Source organism: Geospiza fortis, unplaced genomic scaffold, assembly GCF_000277835.1.
Source record: "Geospiza fortis unplaced genomic scaffold, GeoFor_1.0 scaffold452, whole genome shotgun sequence".
Taxonomy (NCBI): domain Eukaryota; kingdom Metazoa; phylum Chordata; class Aves; order Passeriformes; family Thraupidae; genus Geospiza; species Geospiza fortis.
Genome location: NW_005054369.1, coordinates 741,095 through 758,665, shown reverse-complemented (window position 1 = coordinate 758,665; position 17,571 = coordinate 741,095). Strand labels below are relative to the sequence as shown.

At 44.1% G+C, this 17,571-nt stretch overlaps 2 protein-coding genes across 4 annotated transcripts in view; one reads left to right on the top strand and one right to left on the bottom strand.

Moving 5' to 3' along the window:
* The first annotated feature begins 2,326 nt into the window (after positions 1 to 2,326).
* On the top strand, positions 2,327 to 12,254 carry IKZF5 (IKAROS family zinc finger 5). Of its 3 annotated transcripts, XM_031059878.1 has the most exons (6): positions 2,327 to 2,397; positions 3,284 to 3,377; positions 5,401 to 5,563; positions 5,853 to 6,035; positions 9,045 to 9,703; positions 9,770 to 12,254. In XM_031059878.1, exons 3-6 carry the CDS (start codon positions 5,431 to 5,433, stop codon positions 9,986 to 9,988), a joined length of 1,194 nt encoding a protein of 397 aa, XP_030915738.1. In that variant the 5' UTR covers positions 2,327 to 2,397; positions 3,284 to 3,377; positions 5,401 to 5,430; the 3' UTR covers positions 9,989 to 12,254. The 3 variants fall into 3 exon arrangements, with proteins under 3 accessions (XP_030915738.1, XP_030915737.1, XP_014163912.1); XM_031059877.1 differs by having other exon boundaries at positions 2,327 to 2,393; positions 9,045 to 12,254; XM_014308437.2 differs by having other exon boundaries at positions 9,045 to 12,254.
* A 1,311-nt stretch (positions 12,255 to 13,565) lies between these two features.
* PSTK (phosphoseryl-tRNA kinase) overlaps positions 13,566 to 17,571 on the bottom strand; it is a 5,243-nt gene continuing 1,237 nt past the window's right edge. The window contains exons 3-7 of the mRNA XM_005424500.2: positions 17,446 to 17,566; positions 16,546 to 16,744; positions 16,069 to 16,144; positions 15,460 to 15,553; positions 13,566 to 14,794 (exon numbers count right to left, since the gene is read on the bottom strand). Of these exons, the coding sequence (XP_005424557.2) occupies positions 14,607 to 14,794; positions 15,460 to 15,553; positions 16,069 to 16,144; positions 16,546 to 16,744; positions 17,446 to 17,566 (678 nt within the window). The 3' untranslated portion in view covers positions 13,566 to 14,606. The remainder of the gene's footprint in view (positions 14,795 to 15,459; positions 15,554 to 16,068; positions 16,145 to 16,545; positions 16,745 to 17,445; positions 17,567 to 17,571) is intronic.

Here is a 17,571-nt window from a genome sequence, read left to right as displayed (position 1 = left end):
CCCTCCCTCCTTCTCCTTCCGGGGCCTCCCTGTGCCGTGATGGAGCCGGGCGGGGGGCAGCGCTTGAGGAGGGCCGCGCTGCCCCGCCGGGATCGGGGCCGGGTCAGCGGCGCAGCGCCGGGGCTGCTGCCTTGGTGTGGGGCTGAGGGACAGAGAAATCAGAGGAATCACAGAAATTACAGAATGGCAGAAATCACAGAGTTACAGAAATCGCAGGGTCACTGTAATCGCAGAATGGCAGAGTGGGTGAGGTTGGAAGGAATCGATCCGGGGCCACCTCCCTGCTCAGGCGGGGCCATCCCCGGACACACGCGCAGGTTCTGGGGTATCTGCGCTGAGGGAGACTCCGCGCCCTCTCCGGGCAGCCTGTTCCAGCGCTGTCACCTCACAGTAAAGAAGTTTTTCCTCGTTGAGGTGGAACGTGGTGTGCACCAGTCCCTGCCCGTGGCTCTGGTGCCACTGCTGGTCCCGGGAGCTGCTGGGCCCTGCTGGGACACCCGGGGACAGCCAGGGACAGCCGGGGCCCTGCTCTGACACCCAGGGACACCCGGGGCTGAGCGCCCTCCCAGCTGGGGCTCCTCTCCAGGCTGAGCAGCCCCAGCTCCCTCAGCCTTTCCCGGGCACGGAGATGCTCCAGTCCCTTCAGCATCTTTGCTGCCCGTCACTGGATGCTGTCCAGGAGCTCCGTCCCTCCTGTCCCGCGGAGCCCGGGGCGGGACACGCGGGTTTCTGGGAGGTTTCCCGTGCCCGTGTCCCTCCCAAATCTGCCTCGGGCTGGAGGAGGAGGAGCGGGATCGAGCGGGGGCGTTCGGGGTTGGTGACAGGTCACGATGGCCGCCGACTCTGTGCTTCACTCCCCTCCCCACGGTCAAACTCCTTCAGAAGGACCGGGAGGGGCTTGGATGGAGTTTGGAATCCTTTCTGCTTTCATTTATTTGCTGTAGAAAAGATGGAACAGAGAACACTCCCCCTTTTTTCCCCGGCGTTCCTTAGAAGAAGGTGGGATGCATACATATGCTCACAGTAAATTTATTTTCTTACTGCACACGTGTCCTCATAGATACTTTATGCTCTTATAATTACTACAGGATTAGTTCTGACTGTGTGTGTACAACTGCTGGGTGTACTCTATGAACTGCTTTCTTTAGCAGCATTATTTAGGCAGAATATTTCATCCTGGCTGTTCTTTGACAGCAAACTTAGCTGTGAACTCAGTGCTGTGACCCCTGTTCAGTCCAGCAGTTGTGCCTGGGTAGAAGATGAGTAACCAGTGCCCTGCTGCTGCTGGTGTGGAGCTGGAGGAGGTGTGGGTGTGTCAGCAGAGCTCGGGTAACACCTGGTGTGATCAGCCCATCCCTGGTGTGTGAAACACGAGCTGGGCTGCTCAGTTTCTGGTAATTAGAATTGCATTTTCTGCTTTGCAGGGGTGACACAGCAAGGATCAGATGTGTGTCATTCTCCCCTGAGAAGGAGAGCTGCTGGCTGTGTAGCTCTAAAAAATGCCACATAAAGTGACAGAAGTGTTTGAGCACACAGATGGGAGCTTTGGGTCATGTTCAAATTGTGGTGTAAAGAAAAGGATGAGTGTTCTCATGATAAATCAATGAGGTAGAGAAAGGAAGTTTTATGTAGTTGATCCCTAACCTGTTTATGAAGTTTTATGTCATTTTCTTTCAAAATTAAATGTTTTTTAAAAGCAATCAGTGCAGCCAAGTAAGGCTGAGAGAACTGAGGGTTGTTCAGCCTGGAGTGGAGAAGGCTTTGAGGTGACCTAGTTGTGGCCTTTCAGTACATGAGAGGACACAAAAGAAAGATGGAGAGACGCTATTTACAAGAGCCTGGAGTGACAGGACAAGGGGCAATGGCTGTTAGATGGGATATTGGGAAGAAATTTCTCCCTGTGAGGGTGGGGATGCCCTGGCACAGGTGCCCAGAGCAGCTGGGGCTGCCCCTGGATCCCTGGCAGTGCCCAAGGCCAGGCTGGACAGGGCTGGGAGCACCTGGGACAGTGGGAGGTGTCCCTGCCATGGCAGGGGTGGCACTGGATGGGATTTAAGGTCCTTTCCAGTCCAAACATTTCTGTGATTCTCTGAAATAAGTTTTAGTGCCTTACCCAAAGGCACACACAGATTCTCCTCTGATAACACAAACCTTTGATGTTGTTTTGAGTGGTTTAATTTTAAATTGTTATTTCTTATTATAATTAACAGAAAGTTGGCCCGGTCAGGACTCTATGTTACACTGTCCTGTTTTTCTCATCATATCTTCAATATTAGAGATATCTTTAATATTATAATTCATATCCTGATGTCTTTGTTTTATTGCAGGAGACACCAACAAATGGAACACAAATTAACTTAAGCCTACAGGAGGCTGGTGACAGCTGGAAGAGGGTAGGTAGGTAGATACATAAAGATGTGTTCCAAACTAACTTGATGATGGTAATTCATACTGGGAATTGAGCACACTCAGGTAAGATGGGAAAGAGCATCCTCATCTGGATGCTAAAAATGAACAAACATCTGTAAATAGCTTTGGATACACAGGAAAATATATTTAAATGTGGTCTGGAACTCAGGACTTGAGTTTCTGTAGGTAACCTAAGTACCTATTAAAAATAAGGAATATTCTTATTGAAATCGTAGCACTGTAAATTATTTCTGATTATAATCTGCAGAAATAATGTGGCAGACTTGGTGTTCTTCTTCCAAATGTATCCCAAGCTCTGTCTTCCCAAATTCATTGTGAGTTGGGACTCTATAGAGGTTTGTTGTTTACACTCCCCAAAACAAGCCTGACTACTGATTTTCTTAATCCAGTCCATTATTTTGCGCTGAAATGATAAAAATGTTTTAATCATTTCAGTGCAAAATAATGGATTGGATTAAGATTTTTACTCAGGATAGGAAAGTCAAATTTTGGGAGACCTGGGAAACAGGGCTTTGTCTAAGGCTTCTTTCCAGCTTTGCTGATCACCAGCATTCAATTGTTGTCCAACATTGCAGCTCCCATAACTGACTGACCCAAATCTGGGTTGTTTTGGAGCCAGGTGTTTATTGGAAAACAGAAGTCAGTCAGAAGTGTCCTTCAGGTGACATCCAGGAAGCAGAGGATGCAGTCTTTGAAGAACTTTTACTGGAAGTGTGATAGTTTTAATAAAATTTAGAGCAGCAGAGTTTCAGGGTCCTGTCTTTCAAACACAAATATTTTTCAGATTTCTTTCTTATAACTCATAGGAGTTGGGAAGAGTGATGGACTCACATTTCCTTTTTATTCCCTCTAGGAAAAGTGGAGAAGCTCTGCTCTGTGCTTTTTATCTGACGTGTTGAGGTACATTTTGGAGCATGTGTGCTACTTAGCAGGGAACTAAAATTCAGGTATGATCTATTATTTTTATTTTTTTTTAAAGGCAGGTTGATTTTTATTACTATGTGTTTTTTTTAAATTTAAATTTTTTATTTACTATTTTATTGTTATGTCATTTACCTGTTGCTGAAAGTGATTTCCCCATAGATTGTATTTGGTGATCTTTAATGAGTTAAACATTCAAAAACCAATATTCTTATGGTTGCAAATTTGCTCTTTGACTCACTGTAGTGGGTCTAATGCTGGCCAAATGCCCATACATGCACTAAAAATTATTTATTTACTCATTTCCTGCTGTGAGATATGGATTAGGAGGGGGAGGGCAAACCAGGCTCAAAACTTTAAATGGTATAAAGAAAATTTTATTAACAGAATTAAAATAAAAAATTATAAAATCAGAATAAACCTTCAGAACACTTCTCCTCCCCCCACACCCTCTTTTCTTTCCCACAGACAGCATAAAGAGACAAAACCTGGGACTTTCAGTCAGTTTGCCACCTCTAAAATAATCTTTCTTCAGTCCACCTAGGGAGAGGAGTCTCTTTTGCCATGCCATGGAGACTTCTCCACCAGAAGCAGTTCTCTTGTGGCTTCAGTGTCACAGCAAATCAGCTGCCAGGAAAGGAAAATCTGTTTGCTGTGTGAAGGTCCCTCCCATGAGTTACAGCTTTCCCAAAGTTGCTTTCATAGGCCATGTTAACTTATGGGGCACTATTTTAAGGATGAGCTGTTCTAGCATAAAAACAAAAATTCTCTTCTTTTATCTCTGGAACAGAGGTTTTTCTTCTTCTGTCCGTGGGGCAAAGTTTCTCATCTCTCTCTGTTCAAACTTCTCGTTGGATTACAGCTTTTCAGCATCCACATGCTCCAGCACAAGTGTCCTTCTCTCAGGGGCTGCAGGTGAATGCTGCATCCCCCCATGCACTTCATGAGCTACAGGGAAAAAAACAAAGTCTGATAGATCAAAAATATATCTTCACCATAACCTCACAAAAGAATTTCAGCCCAAGACTAAGGCATCTCCTCAGTCCTCTCCCATCTAGAATTTGACTCCTTCTTTACTGCCCTCAGTGTCCATGTTGTTTTCTCTACGTGTCTTCACCCTTTCCTTTTCCTGACTCGGGGAGAATTAGAATGTTCATGTGCCAGGACAGCCCTGGCAGCACAGCCTGGTGGTGGCCAGGAAAATCCCAACCCAGCAGTGGCCATGAGAGCCCAGCCCAGCCAGGCCTGGCCTGGCCATGAGTGTAGCCATGATATTTTCTGAAAAATCCTTTTGCCAGGATTTTTCTCCTGAGAAGCTGAGAGGCCTCAGGAACAAAATGTAAACAATAATTATCTGCTGCTGTGGAATGCAACAGGTGCATCTGTGATTGGTCTCGTGTGGTTGTTTCTAATTAATGGCCAATCACAGTCCAGCTGTCTCGGACTCTCTGGTCAAGATTTTATTATCATTCCTTTCTATTGCTTGCTAGCCTTCAGATGAAATCCTTACTTCTTTTAGTATAGTATAGTATATAATTTTCTTTTAATATAATATATATCATAAAATAATAAATCAGCCTGAAGGAAGTCAAGATTCTCATCTCTTCCCTCGTCCTGGGACCCCTGTGAACATCACCACACATGAGAGCCAGGTCTGGCCCAGCCAGCGACCTCTTCAGAGGCCATAAGCCGAGTCCTCACGGCCAAGCCCATCCTTCAGTGTGTTCTCATAGAGGCGTATTCAGCTCTTCTAAGTGGTTTAAATGGGTGTCACTCTTCGAAACTAGCCCACTGATTGGTTAACTGGATGTCAATCTTCAAATCTAACCAGCTGATTGGCTCTTCAAGCTAGGCTGCTCATTGGCTCCGCCAGGTTCCTCACAGGGAACCACCCCCTCAACTGAAAACCAGACTTTGTTAAACCACGACACTCAAACTGTGTGATAAAAGTAATTATTCACTTAAAATCCAACCCAAAACCAGAACTTGTTACTATGAATGCAACCAAATTCAATGACACTTGTGTTCTGAAAACATTTTCCCTTCTAGGCACGAGAGGTTGTAAATGAAAGAGTCAGTATGGGGGAAAAGAAGGCAGAACCGTTGGATTTTGTGAAAGATTTTCAGGAATATCTGACCCAGCAGACCCACCATGTCAATATGATTTCTGGATCAGTTACTGGTGACAAGGAAGTAGAGACTCTCCAGGGAGGTGAGCTGTACCATAATTTTTTTTCCAGTACCATGAATTTGATTTTTTTGAGAGTGATTTCAGTGTTCACAGTCCAGGTAATGCTGCTGTATGGAAGCATTTCTGATAGTCATTTTCATGTCACAAAGAATGTGTATGTACCTTTGTTTTAATCAGGGCATGTTTTTATAATTCTCTATATTTAAAGACCAAGGGCAGAGAGAAGCAAAAGCTATTTGGCATTTGCTCACAGTGTGACAGATGGCATCCCACAGATTGTTCATTAAAATCTGTGTTGCATCATTCACAGCTGGGACAGAAGGTGATCAGAATGGTCTGGATCATCCTTCTGTTGAAGTTTCACTGGATGAAAACTCAGGAATGTTGGTGGATGGCTTTGAAAGGACTTTTGATGGGAAGTTAAAGTGTCGATACTGTAACTATGCCAGCAAAGGAACAGCACGGCTCATCGAGCACATCAGGATTCACACAGGTATGGGATCTTGTCTCTGCCTGCCTGGGAGGCCTTGGGGATTTACTCAGCATTGGGATTTCCATGTCAGCAGTTGGCAAATTCATCATGCTCATCAGTCACATGACAGGGATTTAGAAATTGAGCTGGCACTCAACATAGGAAGAGTAAGATGATCTTTGATTTCAGCTCCTGAACACACATCAGATCCTTTAGGCACTTCTGACATTGCAGACCTGGGTCTGTAACTCCTAGAGGATCAGTCTCAAGGGAAAATCAGAAGTCCTGAAGTGCTGCCTTACAAAAGTGTTGGCTGGCCTGTTATTCTGTTACTCACATTAACTTTTTAAAAAATCCTCAGAAAACTTTGTATCTATAAATTTCATTTGATAGAAGAACAAAGTTCTGCATGTGCAAAAGAGATGATGGTCTCCCTGATCATCTTAGAGTTCTTAAGAGAATTCTTAACAATAACTGGGTATTGGTGGGTTTTTATAGTCTATTTTTGTAAAGGAGTGCCATGTACCTATTTAAACTGCAAATTCCTACTGACATTTATTATTATAAGTAACTATATGGGAATAAAGTTTAGCATGAAAGCTTCAATGTAAATTGAAGGGAACTAAAAATATCTTCTAGTTTTTCTGTGCTGACGAGAAAAGTGACAAATGTACATGTTCCTACACAGAGATTTATAGGGCCTTTTCTTCCTCTGTTGTTCAGCCATGAAAATATTCCTGTTCTGCACAACATTCTAGATATGGAAGTACAAAGCATAGTAATAAAGTTATTGGTAGAATATTCAAATGTGAGGACATACCATCAAATTAGTGACTGGTATCAGTAGTGAACAGAAAAATTATCAACTGTGGCTTGTTAAAGAGCATTTGCCACTGTTGGATGTATAAACCTGAAAAGCAAAACTCTCATAATTGTTAAAATATCCTAAATTGTTCTGAAAGCTCCAACTTCATGGCAAATGGGAGAAAACAAAAAAATAGGTGCTTGTGAACTCAGTCAAGTGTATCACACCAATACAGATGAGTTCAGGGTGTTAAGCAGATCAGAAAAAAAAAAAAGTGTCCTGCAAAGAATGAAAGTTTTTACAGGTTTCCAGCCTGGTGTGGACTATCCCAAAACTTCCAAGTGTCTGTTTTCAGTGGTCTTGGGTAGGTGGCACTTTGGGACTCACCTGTTGTAACTGGGATGTGATTGTAGCTCTCCTCAGGTACAGTTAGTCAGATTCTCCCTTTGCTGGGAGCCATTCCTTCCACACAGGAGCTCCCTGGGTGGATTTTGGGAAAGATGGGGCTCCTTCACTGGCCCTGCAGTGTTGGGTTGTTTCAACAGGGCATTATGGGGTAGGAAATGGCAACCAGCCAGAAATCAGAGTTCTGAGTTTCAGATTCTGAAGGACCTGGTGAATTCTTCTCTTGTGTCTTCCAGAACAAGAAAAGAGTTACTTTGGTTTGGTTTTCCTGGTTTGGTTTGTTTTTTCACTCAAGAGAAGAAGATCCAAAGCCTGGGTGTTCCAAGCCCTTGGAAGGCTGGCAGAGGGCCAGGAGATGCTGCTTGTGCTGTGAAGGCTCAGATGAGTCAGCACTAAAGTAGGGAAGTGGCAGCTGACTCACAGCCTCAGAGCAGTGTAAATAAACAGGTACAGCATCCTGGACATCTGCCAAAGGAATTGTGACCCAGGCATGATCATGCAACCATCATGATTATCATTATTAAGTGCAGCCTACTGCAGGATTGTCTTTATGCTGAGTCTGAGAGCAGATAATGACTAGTTCACCAGCTGTATTGTGCTACATGTGATACAAAACTTTTATCTCTGTGTAACCACTTCAGAATGAAATCAGATTGACAAACTCCCTGCATTCACACAGAATTTGCCAATCTTCTCATACCATTTTATGAAGTCTCCAGATCTTTACTCATCCTTGTGTGTATATATATGAGTACAGAGAGATGCTCATGGAGGAATCATGGTTTTGCTTGGTGCAAAGAAGGTACCTAGAGGTAGCACAAAAATTGATTTCCTTCCTCTTAGAGAGCCAGTCACATAGGGGGAATAAAAGAAATCTATTTGGTATCCCAGACTCTGATTCCAAACTGTGGAATGCTCATCAGTCACATGACAGGGATTTAGAAATTGAGCTGGCACTCGACACAGGAAGAGTAAGATGATCTTTTATTTCAGCACTTGAACACACATCAGATGCTTTAGGCACTTCTGACATTGCAGACCTGGATCTGTAACTCCTAGAGGATCAGTCTCTCAAGGGAAAATCAGAAGTCCTGAAGTGCTGCCTTACAAAAGTGTTAGCTGGCCTGTTATTCTGTTACTCACATTAACTTTTTAAAAAATCCTCAGAAAACTTTGTATCTATAAATTTCATTTGATAGAAGAACAAAGTTCTGCATGTGCAAAAGAGATGATGGTCTCCCTGATCATCATCCCATCTCCCATCTGGGAAGAGCACACAGCTCTCCAGGGAATGCCTGGCTTTTGTATTCTGTTACAACTCTAGCCACAGGATCCTTTTTCAAAGCTCAGTCCTTGAGTGGCTGCCTGTGTGCATTGGTTATTTAGGGTGGTAATTCCAGGATGTTTAGGTGTAGGGATGTTTGGAAGGTCCCAGAAGGATACCCTCCCTCAGAGTTCTCATGAAGAACGTGACATTTTGGTGGTACAGACATTCCTGTGTTGCCCTGTGCCCTCCATGGGTGAGGGAGAGCTGGGACCCAGGGCACCACGCAAACATCGCTGCACTGAGTCCTTGGTGTTGTTGCTGCAGTTCTCAGGCAGGTTTGTGTGTTACTCTGATTCCACTCAGGATTTTTCTGTGTGTTGATGATCCCTGGGTGAGGCAGAGCTGTCCCAGTGCTCTCCACTCTCCCAGGATGCCCTGCTGAGCTTGATGCTGGCTGTGACTGAAGTTGGACAAGCAGCTCGCAATGAGCTGCACACAAAGCCTTTTCCAGGTGCTCTGAGGTGCTGTGGGCTAACCTGTTCTGATTTTCCAGGGGAGAAGCCACACAGGTGCCACCTGTGTCCCTTTGCCTCGGCCTACGAGCGTCACCTGGAGGCTCACATGCGGTCCCACACCGGGGAGAAGCCCTACAAGTGCGAGCTGTGCTCCTTCCGCTGCAGCGACCGCAGCAACCTGTCCCACCACCGCCGGCGCAAGCACAAGATGGTGCCCATCAAGGGCACCAGGTCTTCCCTGAGCAGCAAGAAGATGTGGGGGGTTCTGCAGAAGAAGACCAGCAATTTGGGCTACAGCAGAAGAGCATTAATTAATCTGAGTCCGCCTTCCATGGTGGTGCAGAAACCAGACTACCTTAATGATTTCACCCACGAGATCCCCAATATCCAGACTGAGGCGTACGAGAGCATGGCAAAAACCACTCCGAGTGGTGGCTTGCCAAGAGATCCACAGGACCTCATGGTGGATAATCCTTTAAACCAGCTCTCCACATTAGCAGGACAGTTGTCCAGTTTGCCACCCGAAAACCAAAATCCAGCCTCTCCTGACGTCGTTTCCTGTCAAGATGAAAAGCCTTTCATGATACAGCAGCCTGCTGCACCTGCAGTAGTTTCAGCTGTGTCAGCAAATATTCCTCAGAATTCCTCTCCAACCAGCCCTGACTCCCGGCCCGCACACAATCAGAGGAACTATAGTCCCGTGGCAGGGCCCAGCAGCGACCGCAGTGCCCACACCAGTACTCCCAGTATCAGCAACAGCCAGCCCAGTACTCCAGCTCCAACCCTGCCAGTGCAGGACCCTCAGCTCCTGCACCACTGCCCACACTGTGACATGTACTTTGCAGACAATATCCTTTACACCATCCACATGGGATGCCATGGATTTGAAAATCCTTTCCAGTGTAACATTTGTGGGTGTAAGTGTAAAAACAAGTACGACTTCGCTTGCCACTTTGCAAGAGGCCAACATAATCAACATTGACTGAGAACATGCTTTTGTTTAGTTTTTTAACATATTACAGTCTATTTTTCATACTTGCTGATGGAAAGCTTGCACATTCCCATAAGGAATCTTCACATTAATCAATTCGACAAAGGAGGCAAATTGATTTCCATGTTCTTATAAAACTTGCCAGGGAAATTTTGTATCAGATTCAGTTGCTGTTTTATATGTAGCCTTTCAAAAAAAGCCAAGAGTGCTGTAAGGGTTGGAATGCATTTACATGCTGTGGTTGCTAAATTTAAGTTGCTTGCACTTAATCCCAATAAACATTCTGCAAGTGGAGAAGCAGAGCGTGTGTCCTGAAACATAGGAGGTAATTCCCAGATTGTTTACTAGGCAAGACAAGATATATTATCCATAAAATATGAAAGGTCAATGCAATGACACATCATGTAGAGACAGGACAAGGAGGAATGGCTTCATGGTGCCAGAGGGCAGGGATGGATGGGATATTGGGAAGGAATTCCTCCCTGTGAGGGTGGCAGGCCCTGGCACAGGTGCCCAGAGCAGCTGGGGCTGCCCCTGGATCCCTGGAAGTGCCCAAGGCCAGGCTGGACACTGGGGCTTGGAGCACCCTGGGACAGTGGAAGGTGTCCCTCCCTTCCAACCCCAACCATTCTTTGACTTTGGAGAAATCCTTAAAAACCTGGCTACTCAAACAAACAGAAGCAAATTTCACATACAAAATCACTTTGATGTAAAAGTTGCTTTAATCCAATGAAGGTTAATAATAAGTTTTCTTTAGTATAGTCTAAACTCTTCATGCTAGGACTTAAACACTAATTTAACTATTAGCACAAAAGTAGAAGATAACAGGTTATTGTGAATAAAACTATGGTAGGAAAAAAAAGAGCTAAAAGCCTGTCATTCATGAGTTATAAAAACAAAAAAGAAAGATACCTTATTTTACCTACACTCTATAAAATTTTCCATGTCATTGTTTTTTCAGAGGAGGCAATTTTTAGAGAGATAATGAAGAGCCTGTAGAACTAATATATATTCTGTGAGATTTCTAACTGCCTTAAACTGAGTTGTACAGATACTTAAAATTTGCACAATTAGACTTCTGTCCTGCTGATAGAAGTTCTGATAGAAACAAACAAGAAGTTTACAAATCAAACTCCTTTGTTCAGTTTTATGTTGGGCCAGGCTACAACTGAGAGGTTGCCTGTATTTTTGAGAGCTGTATAATCCAGTTTATTGTAAATTTCAGCTGACTTGGAGGCCTGGTTTGTCCCCTCTCCCAGGTTTGATGTCCTTTGGGTGTGCTGGGAATAAGGGGAAGCACCTCTGGCTTTTTCTGGGCTCCGTATAGGATGCAAAGGAAAACTGACTGACTACACTGAAGTTGTTTTTAGGAATTCTGGATGGCAAATGATAACTGAAGTTGTTTATTTTGTTTCATAGTGTACACTCATCTTTAGAAGCCCTCAGGCTAAAGGAACAGGCACTTTAACATAAACCTGAGTAAAACATCTAATTAAAATGAATAATAACTTTATGTGCTAGATAAGAATTCGAGACATTAAAAATAAAGGAAGAATTGTTACTTTTCCCATATTTAGACATGCACTTTTACCTTGGTTTGTCCTACTTGAGACAAATTAAAGCTTCCCTTATATATTTCCCTTTTCCTATCAGCAAAGCATGTTTTGTTAAAAGCAGGGAGATTTTATTAATGTTCCACAAGTCAGAGGTTGGAATCTCAATAGGAAATGTTTGGCTTATTCAAATTTATATTTTTATGCTAAAACTTCCTGAAACTAATGGAAAAACCTACAGTGATCAGGGTGAGATCAATGCAGGAAAACCACCTGTGTAAGAATTTTAGCTGTAGAAGTAATTTTGACTTTAATTAAATAGAAATTTGGATACCAGATGTGTTTCTGTCTACCTGACTGACCTACTGTTGAATTTCTGTTCTTGAGGAACTGAGTTCTTTCTTGGCTGTGCAGTCTTGAAGTATTGAGGTCAGAAATCTGCCACTGGAGTGGTTCCAGTGTAGTGAAGATGAACAATAACACTGTCACTCCTAAAAATTGTTTTGTTTTCAGGCCTGGTTCAGAATTGGTTTTGCTGGATTTTTAAGACAGAATGTGAATTGCATTTTTCTTCGGGACACTCTGTAATTCCAAAATATTTCATTGTTGCTTTATACTTTTTAGATTTGTTTTATAAGTAAATCTGCAAGTCTGTGTGTGTAGACATGGTTTATTTTAAGGAGTAAAAGCTGACTGAACTGGAATCCAGTTAGAAGTTACTGCTCCTGGGCAGGTTTTGGAATCAAAATTTTTTCCAGTCAAAGAGGGCAGAAATGGTGGCTCTCTTTGGATCACACATTGAACAATTCTACAATTTAAATTTGGCTGAAATGTAGTGTTAAGAGAAGACTGGAAGACTTACAATTATTAATTTATGGAAGTGTTTTCCCTTGCCTTTTTGCTAGATGATGCACTCTCCTATTCCTAAGCTTTGGCATTCCCAAGGGAACTTGTGGAATGCTGGAGCTCCAGGGAGCACCTTTCAGTGCTGAGTGATCACAGCAGCCAAGTGCTCCTTGCCTTGTGGGTTTTTCCTTGCTGGTATCCTAGGCAGAGTCATTTCCATGGGCACAGATGTGGTTTCTGACATCTGGGGCTTCTGCTGGCCATGCTCACATTGTTAAAAGCTTCTCTTTGTCTCTTGGTGATTTAGAGAAATGACTCCTGAGCCACAATGGCCTTGGGCAGAACTCAGGGTAGGTCACTAATGGAGGAGTTGGGAGCAGGAGGAAGCCTGCAGGATCTCATGGAAAAGGGGGCCTTGTTTAGGAGGGGATCCCACTGTGGGGAATGGATGTTCTTAACAACAGAACTCAGTGTGAAAAGATCTGTCCCCAAGCCTTGCAAATCAGTGTTTGGAAGGATTTTCCTGCTGCTGCCTGGACACCATTAGTTCAGTCTGGAGTAGATTAGTTGGGACATCTCTGAACAGTTGAGGAATGAAAAAACTCTTTTCCCTGCTTCCTTGGGCAAACTCCTCATTGCAGGGGGGTTCTTGGGCAGCAGCAGCAGCAGCTTTGGTGCTCATCCCTCGGCTCTGCCCCCAGAGCCCTGGGCTGGATCCCTGTGTCCTTCCCAGGATGGGATTGTTCCTGTTCCATGATCACTCTGTGTGTTCAGTTTGCCAAACACTGCCCTGCCATCATTGTCCCCTCCTGTCAACTGAGCAGCTTTGGAAGCTGTATTCTCCTATTTTTCATAATTTATACATACTATTGACTATAATTTAAAAACCAGAGCTGGTACTGGCAAATTCTTTCCAAGTGTGATCCCTTACCCAGAGTCAGTGAGGGAGACTTGTCCAGGATTCTGGGATTGAGTCCTTTGTTAAAAGAACTTTTCATTTTGAGTCCTCCATGTGCTACACTGCACTCACTTGTTTTGGTGTTTTTTTTAAAAAAAACACAAATCCTCACATTATAAGGTAATGGGTGATTAGCATTTTAACTGTTATTAATGGAGGTTTGGAAAGGAGATGGAATTTTTCCATAGTTCTCTAGTTGCAAAACATGAACTTTGTGGGGGTTTTGTTTTTATTGTCACAGATTATTTCATAGCTTTGTGTACATTTTTAACATGCACTATTTATAGCACTCTTAATACACACTCACTGTTTTGAGACTGAATATTCCAATGAACATTTGAATATTTGACCATTTTCATTATCTCAGTTAATATTCAACTGTGCAGGAGGTAATAGAAAAAATATTTGTTTTTTCACAGACACGTGTTTAGATGAAGAGGATTTAGACATAAAATGTTGATTGGCTTTTTAATATAAAATTCAGTACTGGGACACCTTCCAGCAGTGTTTTCCAGCCAAATAATCTGTTAATGTTTGTTTTGTTCCAGAATGTTTTGGGGGTTTGCTTTTTGTTTCTTTTTGACAAAGGGAATGTAATTTAAAAATCTTCACTGGCAAGTTTTCTATTAATTTTAAGGTTCTTTGAAAATCTACAGCAAATGATGTTCTGCTGCAGGATGTCTCTCTCCTGCTAAAGCATTTTTCATTGAGCAATCTTTGTGTATGTGCTTCTAAGTACCTACTTTGTTAATAATATGTATTTCAGTGTAAAGAGCAGATTTTATGCAAAAAGGAAAGCTGTTAGAGTTGTAAAATAAATTTTAATGTTAGTGAACATTTCTGAGACGACAAGGTTAATTCTGAAATAACTCTATCTCGTGTAGTTCATGTTGTGAAGCTTTGCTTTTGTAAGATATGAATAAAATAACACTTTCTAATTAGGTCCCATGTCAATTTTTAATTGCATATCCTTCCATGGGTGGAGCTGGTGATTTCCCAGGTGCTCCTCCTGGGTTAACTCTTTCTGATTCTGTGAAATTTAAATCTCAGGATGGTTTGCTCTTGGCTTGATCTCCACAGCCAAGAACAGCTTGGTTAGACTTGATTGAAGTGTTTCTCTTCCATATCATGGGGAGAGGAGGCACAGGGGCTCCGGAGAAGGGAGCTGCACCTCAGATCTCTCAGCAGCAGTGCTCAGAGTCCTGCATTTGAAACACTTGGGACTCCTAAACACCCAACATTCTGTATGTTATTATTTTAAAATATATTTATTTACTACCTTGCTTGCCTCCTGTTGGAATGAAGAAAGAACACTTGTAGCAGGGTCATAGTATTGGGTTTTCAAAGTCTTTCCTTGCCTCAAGTCTTCCAAAAATTCTGCTTTCAGTTTGTTGAGTTCTTCTGCCAGGCTCTTCATCTCGCTCGGGAGAACATTTTTACCTAAAAGAACATTGAAGCTGAACTTTTAACTTCATGCTTACAGAAAAAATCACAGAACCACAGAATACCCTGAGTTGGAAGGGATACAGAGGGATCATTGAGTGCAGCTCCTGTCCCTGCAGAGGCTCCCCAACAACCCCACCCTGGCAGTGCTGCCCAAACTCCTGGAGCTCTGGCAGCTTCAGGGCTGTGCTCATTCCCTGGGGAGCATGGGCAGTGCCAGCACCTCTGGGGAAGAACCTTTCCCTAAAATCCAACCTAATCCCCCCTGACAACACTCCAGGGAGAAGCCTGAACCCAGGCACAGAGCTGAGCTTTGCAGTTAAGGACACCCAGCTGCTCCTCATACAAATCTTAGGAGCAAACCAGTGCAGGCTGCAAAGCCCCTGTCCTTATTGCCACATGTCCCAAAACATTAAAATCCTCTAATCCCAAGTTCTGTACTAAATGGCTTTATTAAAGCTGTAATTAATACAGTTAATAAACATGATACTGGTTTTTAAACCTACAAACTTCTACAAACAACCCTGAGCAGAGCTGTGAAGGTGTTGCCTCAGGCACAGCTGCTGGGACAGGATCCTGACCAGTTTATCCCAAGGGAATTTCAGGGGTTGTTTCCCATTGCCAGCTGGAGCTGGGATGGGTGGGAAGGGCAGAAGGGGTACCTTTGGCATCCTGCATGGCCTCAGAGATGGCTCTCCTGCACGCCTGGTCAGCCTGATGGACAGCACTGGCTGCACAGATGGCTCGAGCTGCCTCCTGGCCATGGCCACCAGCAAGGAAGAAAACAAGCAAACATTTTGAATTTACTTGGCTTCTGAAGTGCTGTTTGAGAACAAAACATTAGCAGCACCTCAGGCTGGCACCACTGTCCCAGAGTGCTCCAAGCCCCAATGTCCAACCTGGCCTAAATTAGTGTTTAAGTCCTAGCATGGAGAGTTTAGACTATACTAAACAAAAACTTATTATTAACCTTCATCAGATTAAAGCAACTTTTACATCAAATTGAATTTGTATGTGAAAATTGCTTCTGTTTGTTTGAGTAGCCAGGTTTGTAAGGATTTCTCCAAAGTCAAAGAATGGCTGAGACTGGAAGGGACCTTAAAGGAGGGACACCTTCCACTGTCCCAGGTGCTCCCAGCCCTGTCCAGCCTGGCCTTGGGCACTGCCAGGGATCCAGGGGCAGCCCCAGCTGCTCTGGGCACCTGTACCAGGGCTGCCCACCCTGCCAGGGAACAATTCCAAAGCTGTGCCCTCAAGCCCAGCAGTGCTACCTTCTGCTCTGTGTCCTCCTCATTTGGCCTCTCTGGATTTTCCAAAGCAGTGGCCAGCAAGTTCATGATCTGCTCACTAAGAAAACAAACAGAATAAACCATGGCAATCACACAGATCCACTTCTTTTCTAATGATGCCTCAGGAAAAAAAATGAAAAGCAAGATTTCAGTTAAATTTTTAAGGCAATCAGTGAAATAATCTGAAATGAAAAACAATTACTACTCAAATTATTACAAATCAACCTTATAATTTCAGACAACTTGCAGAGATTTTCAGTAACAGGGTAGGAATGCTGTGAGTTTTGAGGTTAACTCTGCAGAGGATGGTGGCTGTGAGCTCCCAACAAACCTGGATTCTTTGTAACTGCCAAAAATCACCACTGGTGATACTTTTTACACATTGTGTAGATACAATAAGAAGCTTCTACCACTGAAGATAGCACTTAGGGAAAACTCTGGGATCAATCAGTAACGTACTCATCCTCTGAGATGCCGTCAGAACTGCTCAGAATGAGGCTGTGCTGCTCCCAGGTGTTTTTCCTGGGATCTGGCATTTCCATTTTCCTTGCCATTAATTGTATGGTCTGCTCAGGCACAGGATCACTCCTGAGGTGGTTCCTCTGCAGGCAGCATTCCACTGGACACTCCAAAAATAACTGGCAGAAGCCCAAGGAATCTAAAAAGAACAGAACAGAACAATTTTATCTTTAAGCAGTTCAAGTAACAACTTCTGAGAGCAGCACGGAGGAGAAAGGCTCTACATGAATGAGGAGCTTCTGCTCTGCTTCTGAGCCTGACACGAACACAAATCTGGACAGGGAACAGAATTTTACCTCCAGGCTGCACAGGAAATGTCTGAGGTCAGCACACAGAACCATGGAATAGTAAAGTCATCTCATTGCATCCCTGGCATGGGCAGGGACACCTCCCAGTGTCCCAGGCTGCTCCCAGCCCCAATGTCCAGCCTGGCCTTGGGCACTGCCAGGGATCCAGGGGCAGCCCCAGCTGCTCTAGGCACCTGTGCCAGGGCTCAGCACCCTCACAGGGAACAATTCCGTCCCAAAATCCCATCCAACCCTGCCCTCTGTCCCTGGGAAGCCATTTCCTTTGCCCTGTCATTCCATGCCCTTGTCCAAAGTCCCTCTCCAGCACTCTTGGAGCCTCCTTATGTACTGCGAGGTGCTTTAAGGCCGCTCTAGAAAGAGTTTTACACGATCTACCAATTTATAATAAGGCAGTAACAAAGTTACATTGCTTGCTACTCTATTACAGGTACTCAGCAATCAGAACAACCCACGCCCCGGGAGAGCACGTGAAAGAAGGCGCTGAATTTCCCACAAACATCCTCATGCCGAAGATCAGGGAATAAATAATTACATTTGCGGGCCAGCTGGTACACCTCGTAGCGCATGCTCTGGTAATAGAAGTTGTCATCCAGCAGGAGAACGAGCGGCCGGGAGGCGGCTCCGGGGTCCCCGTCGGGGGCGGGCAGCAGCCCCTCCC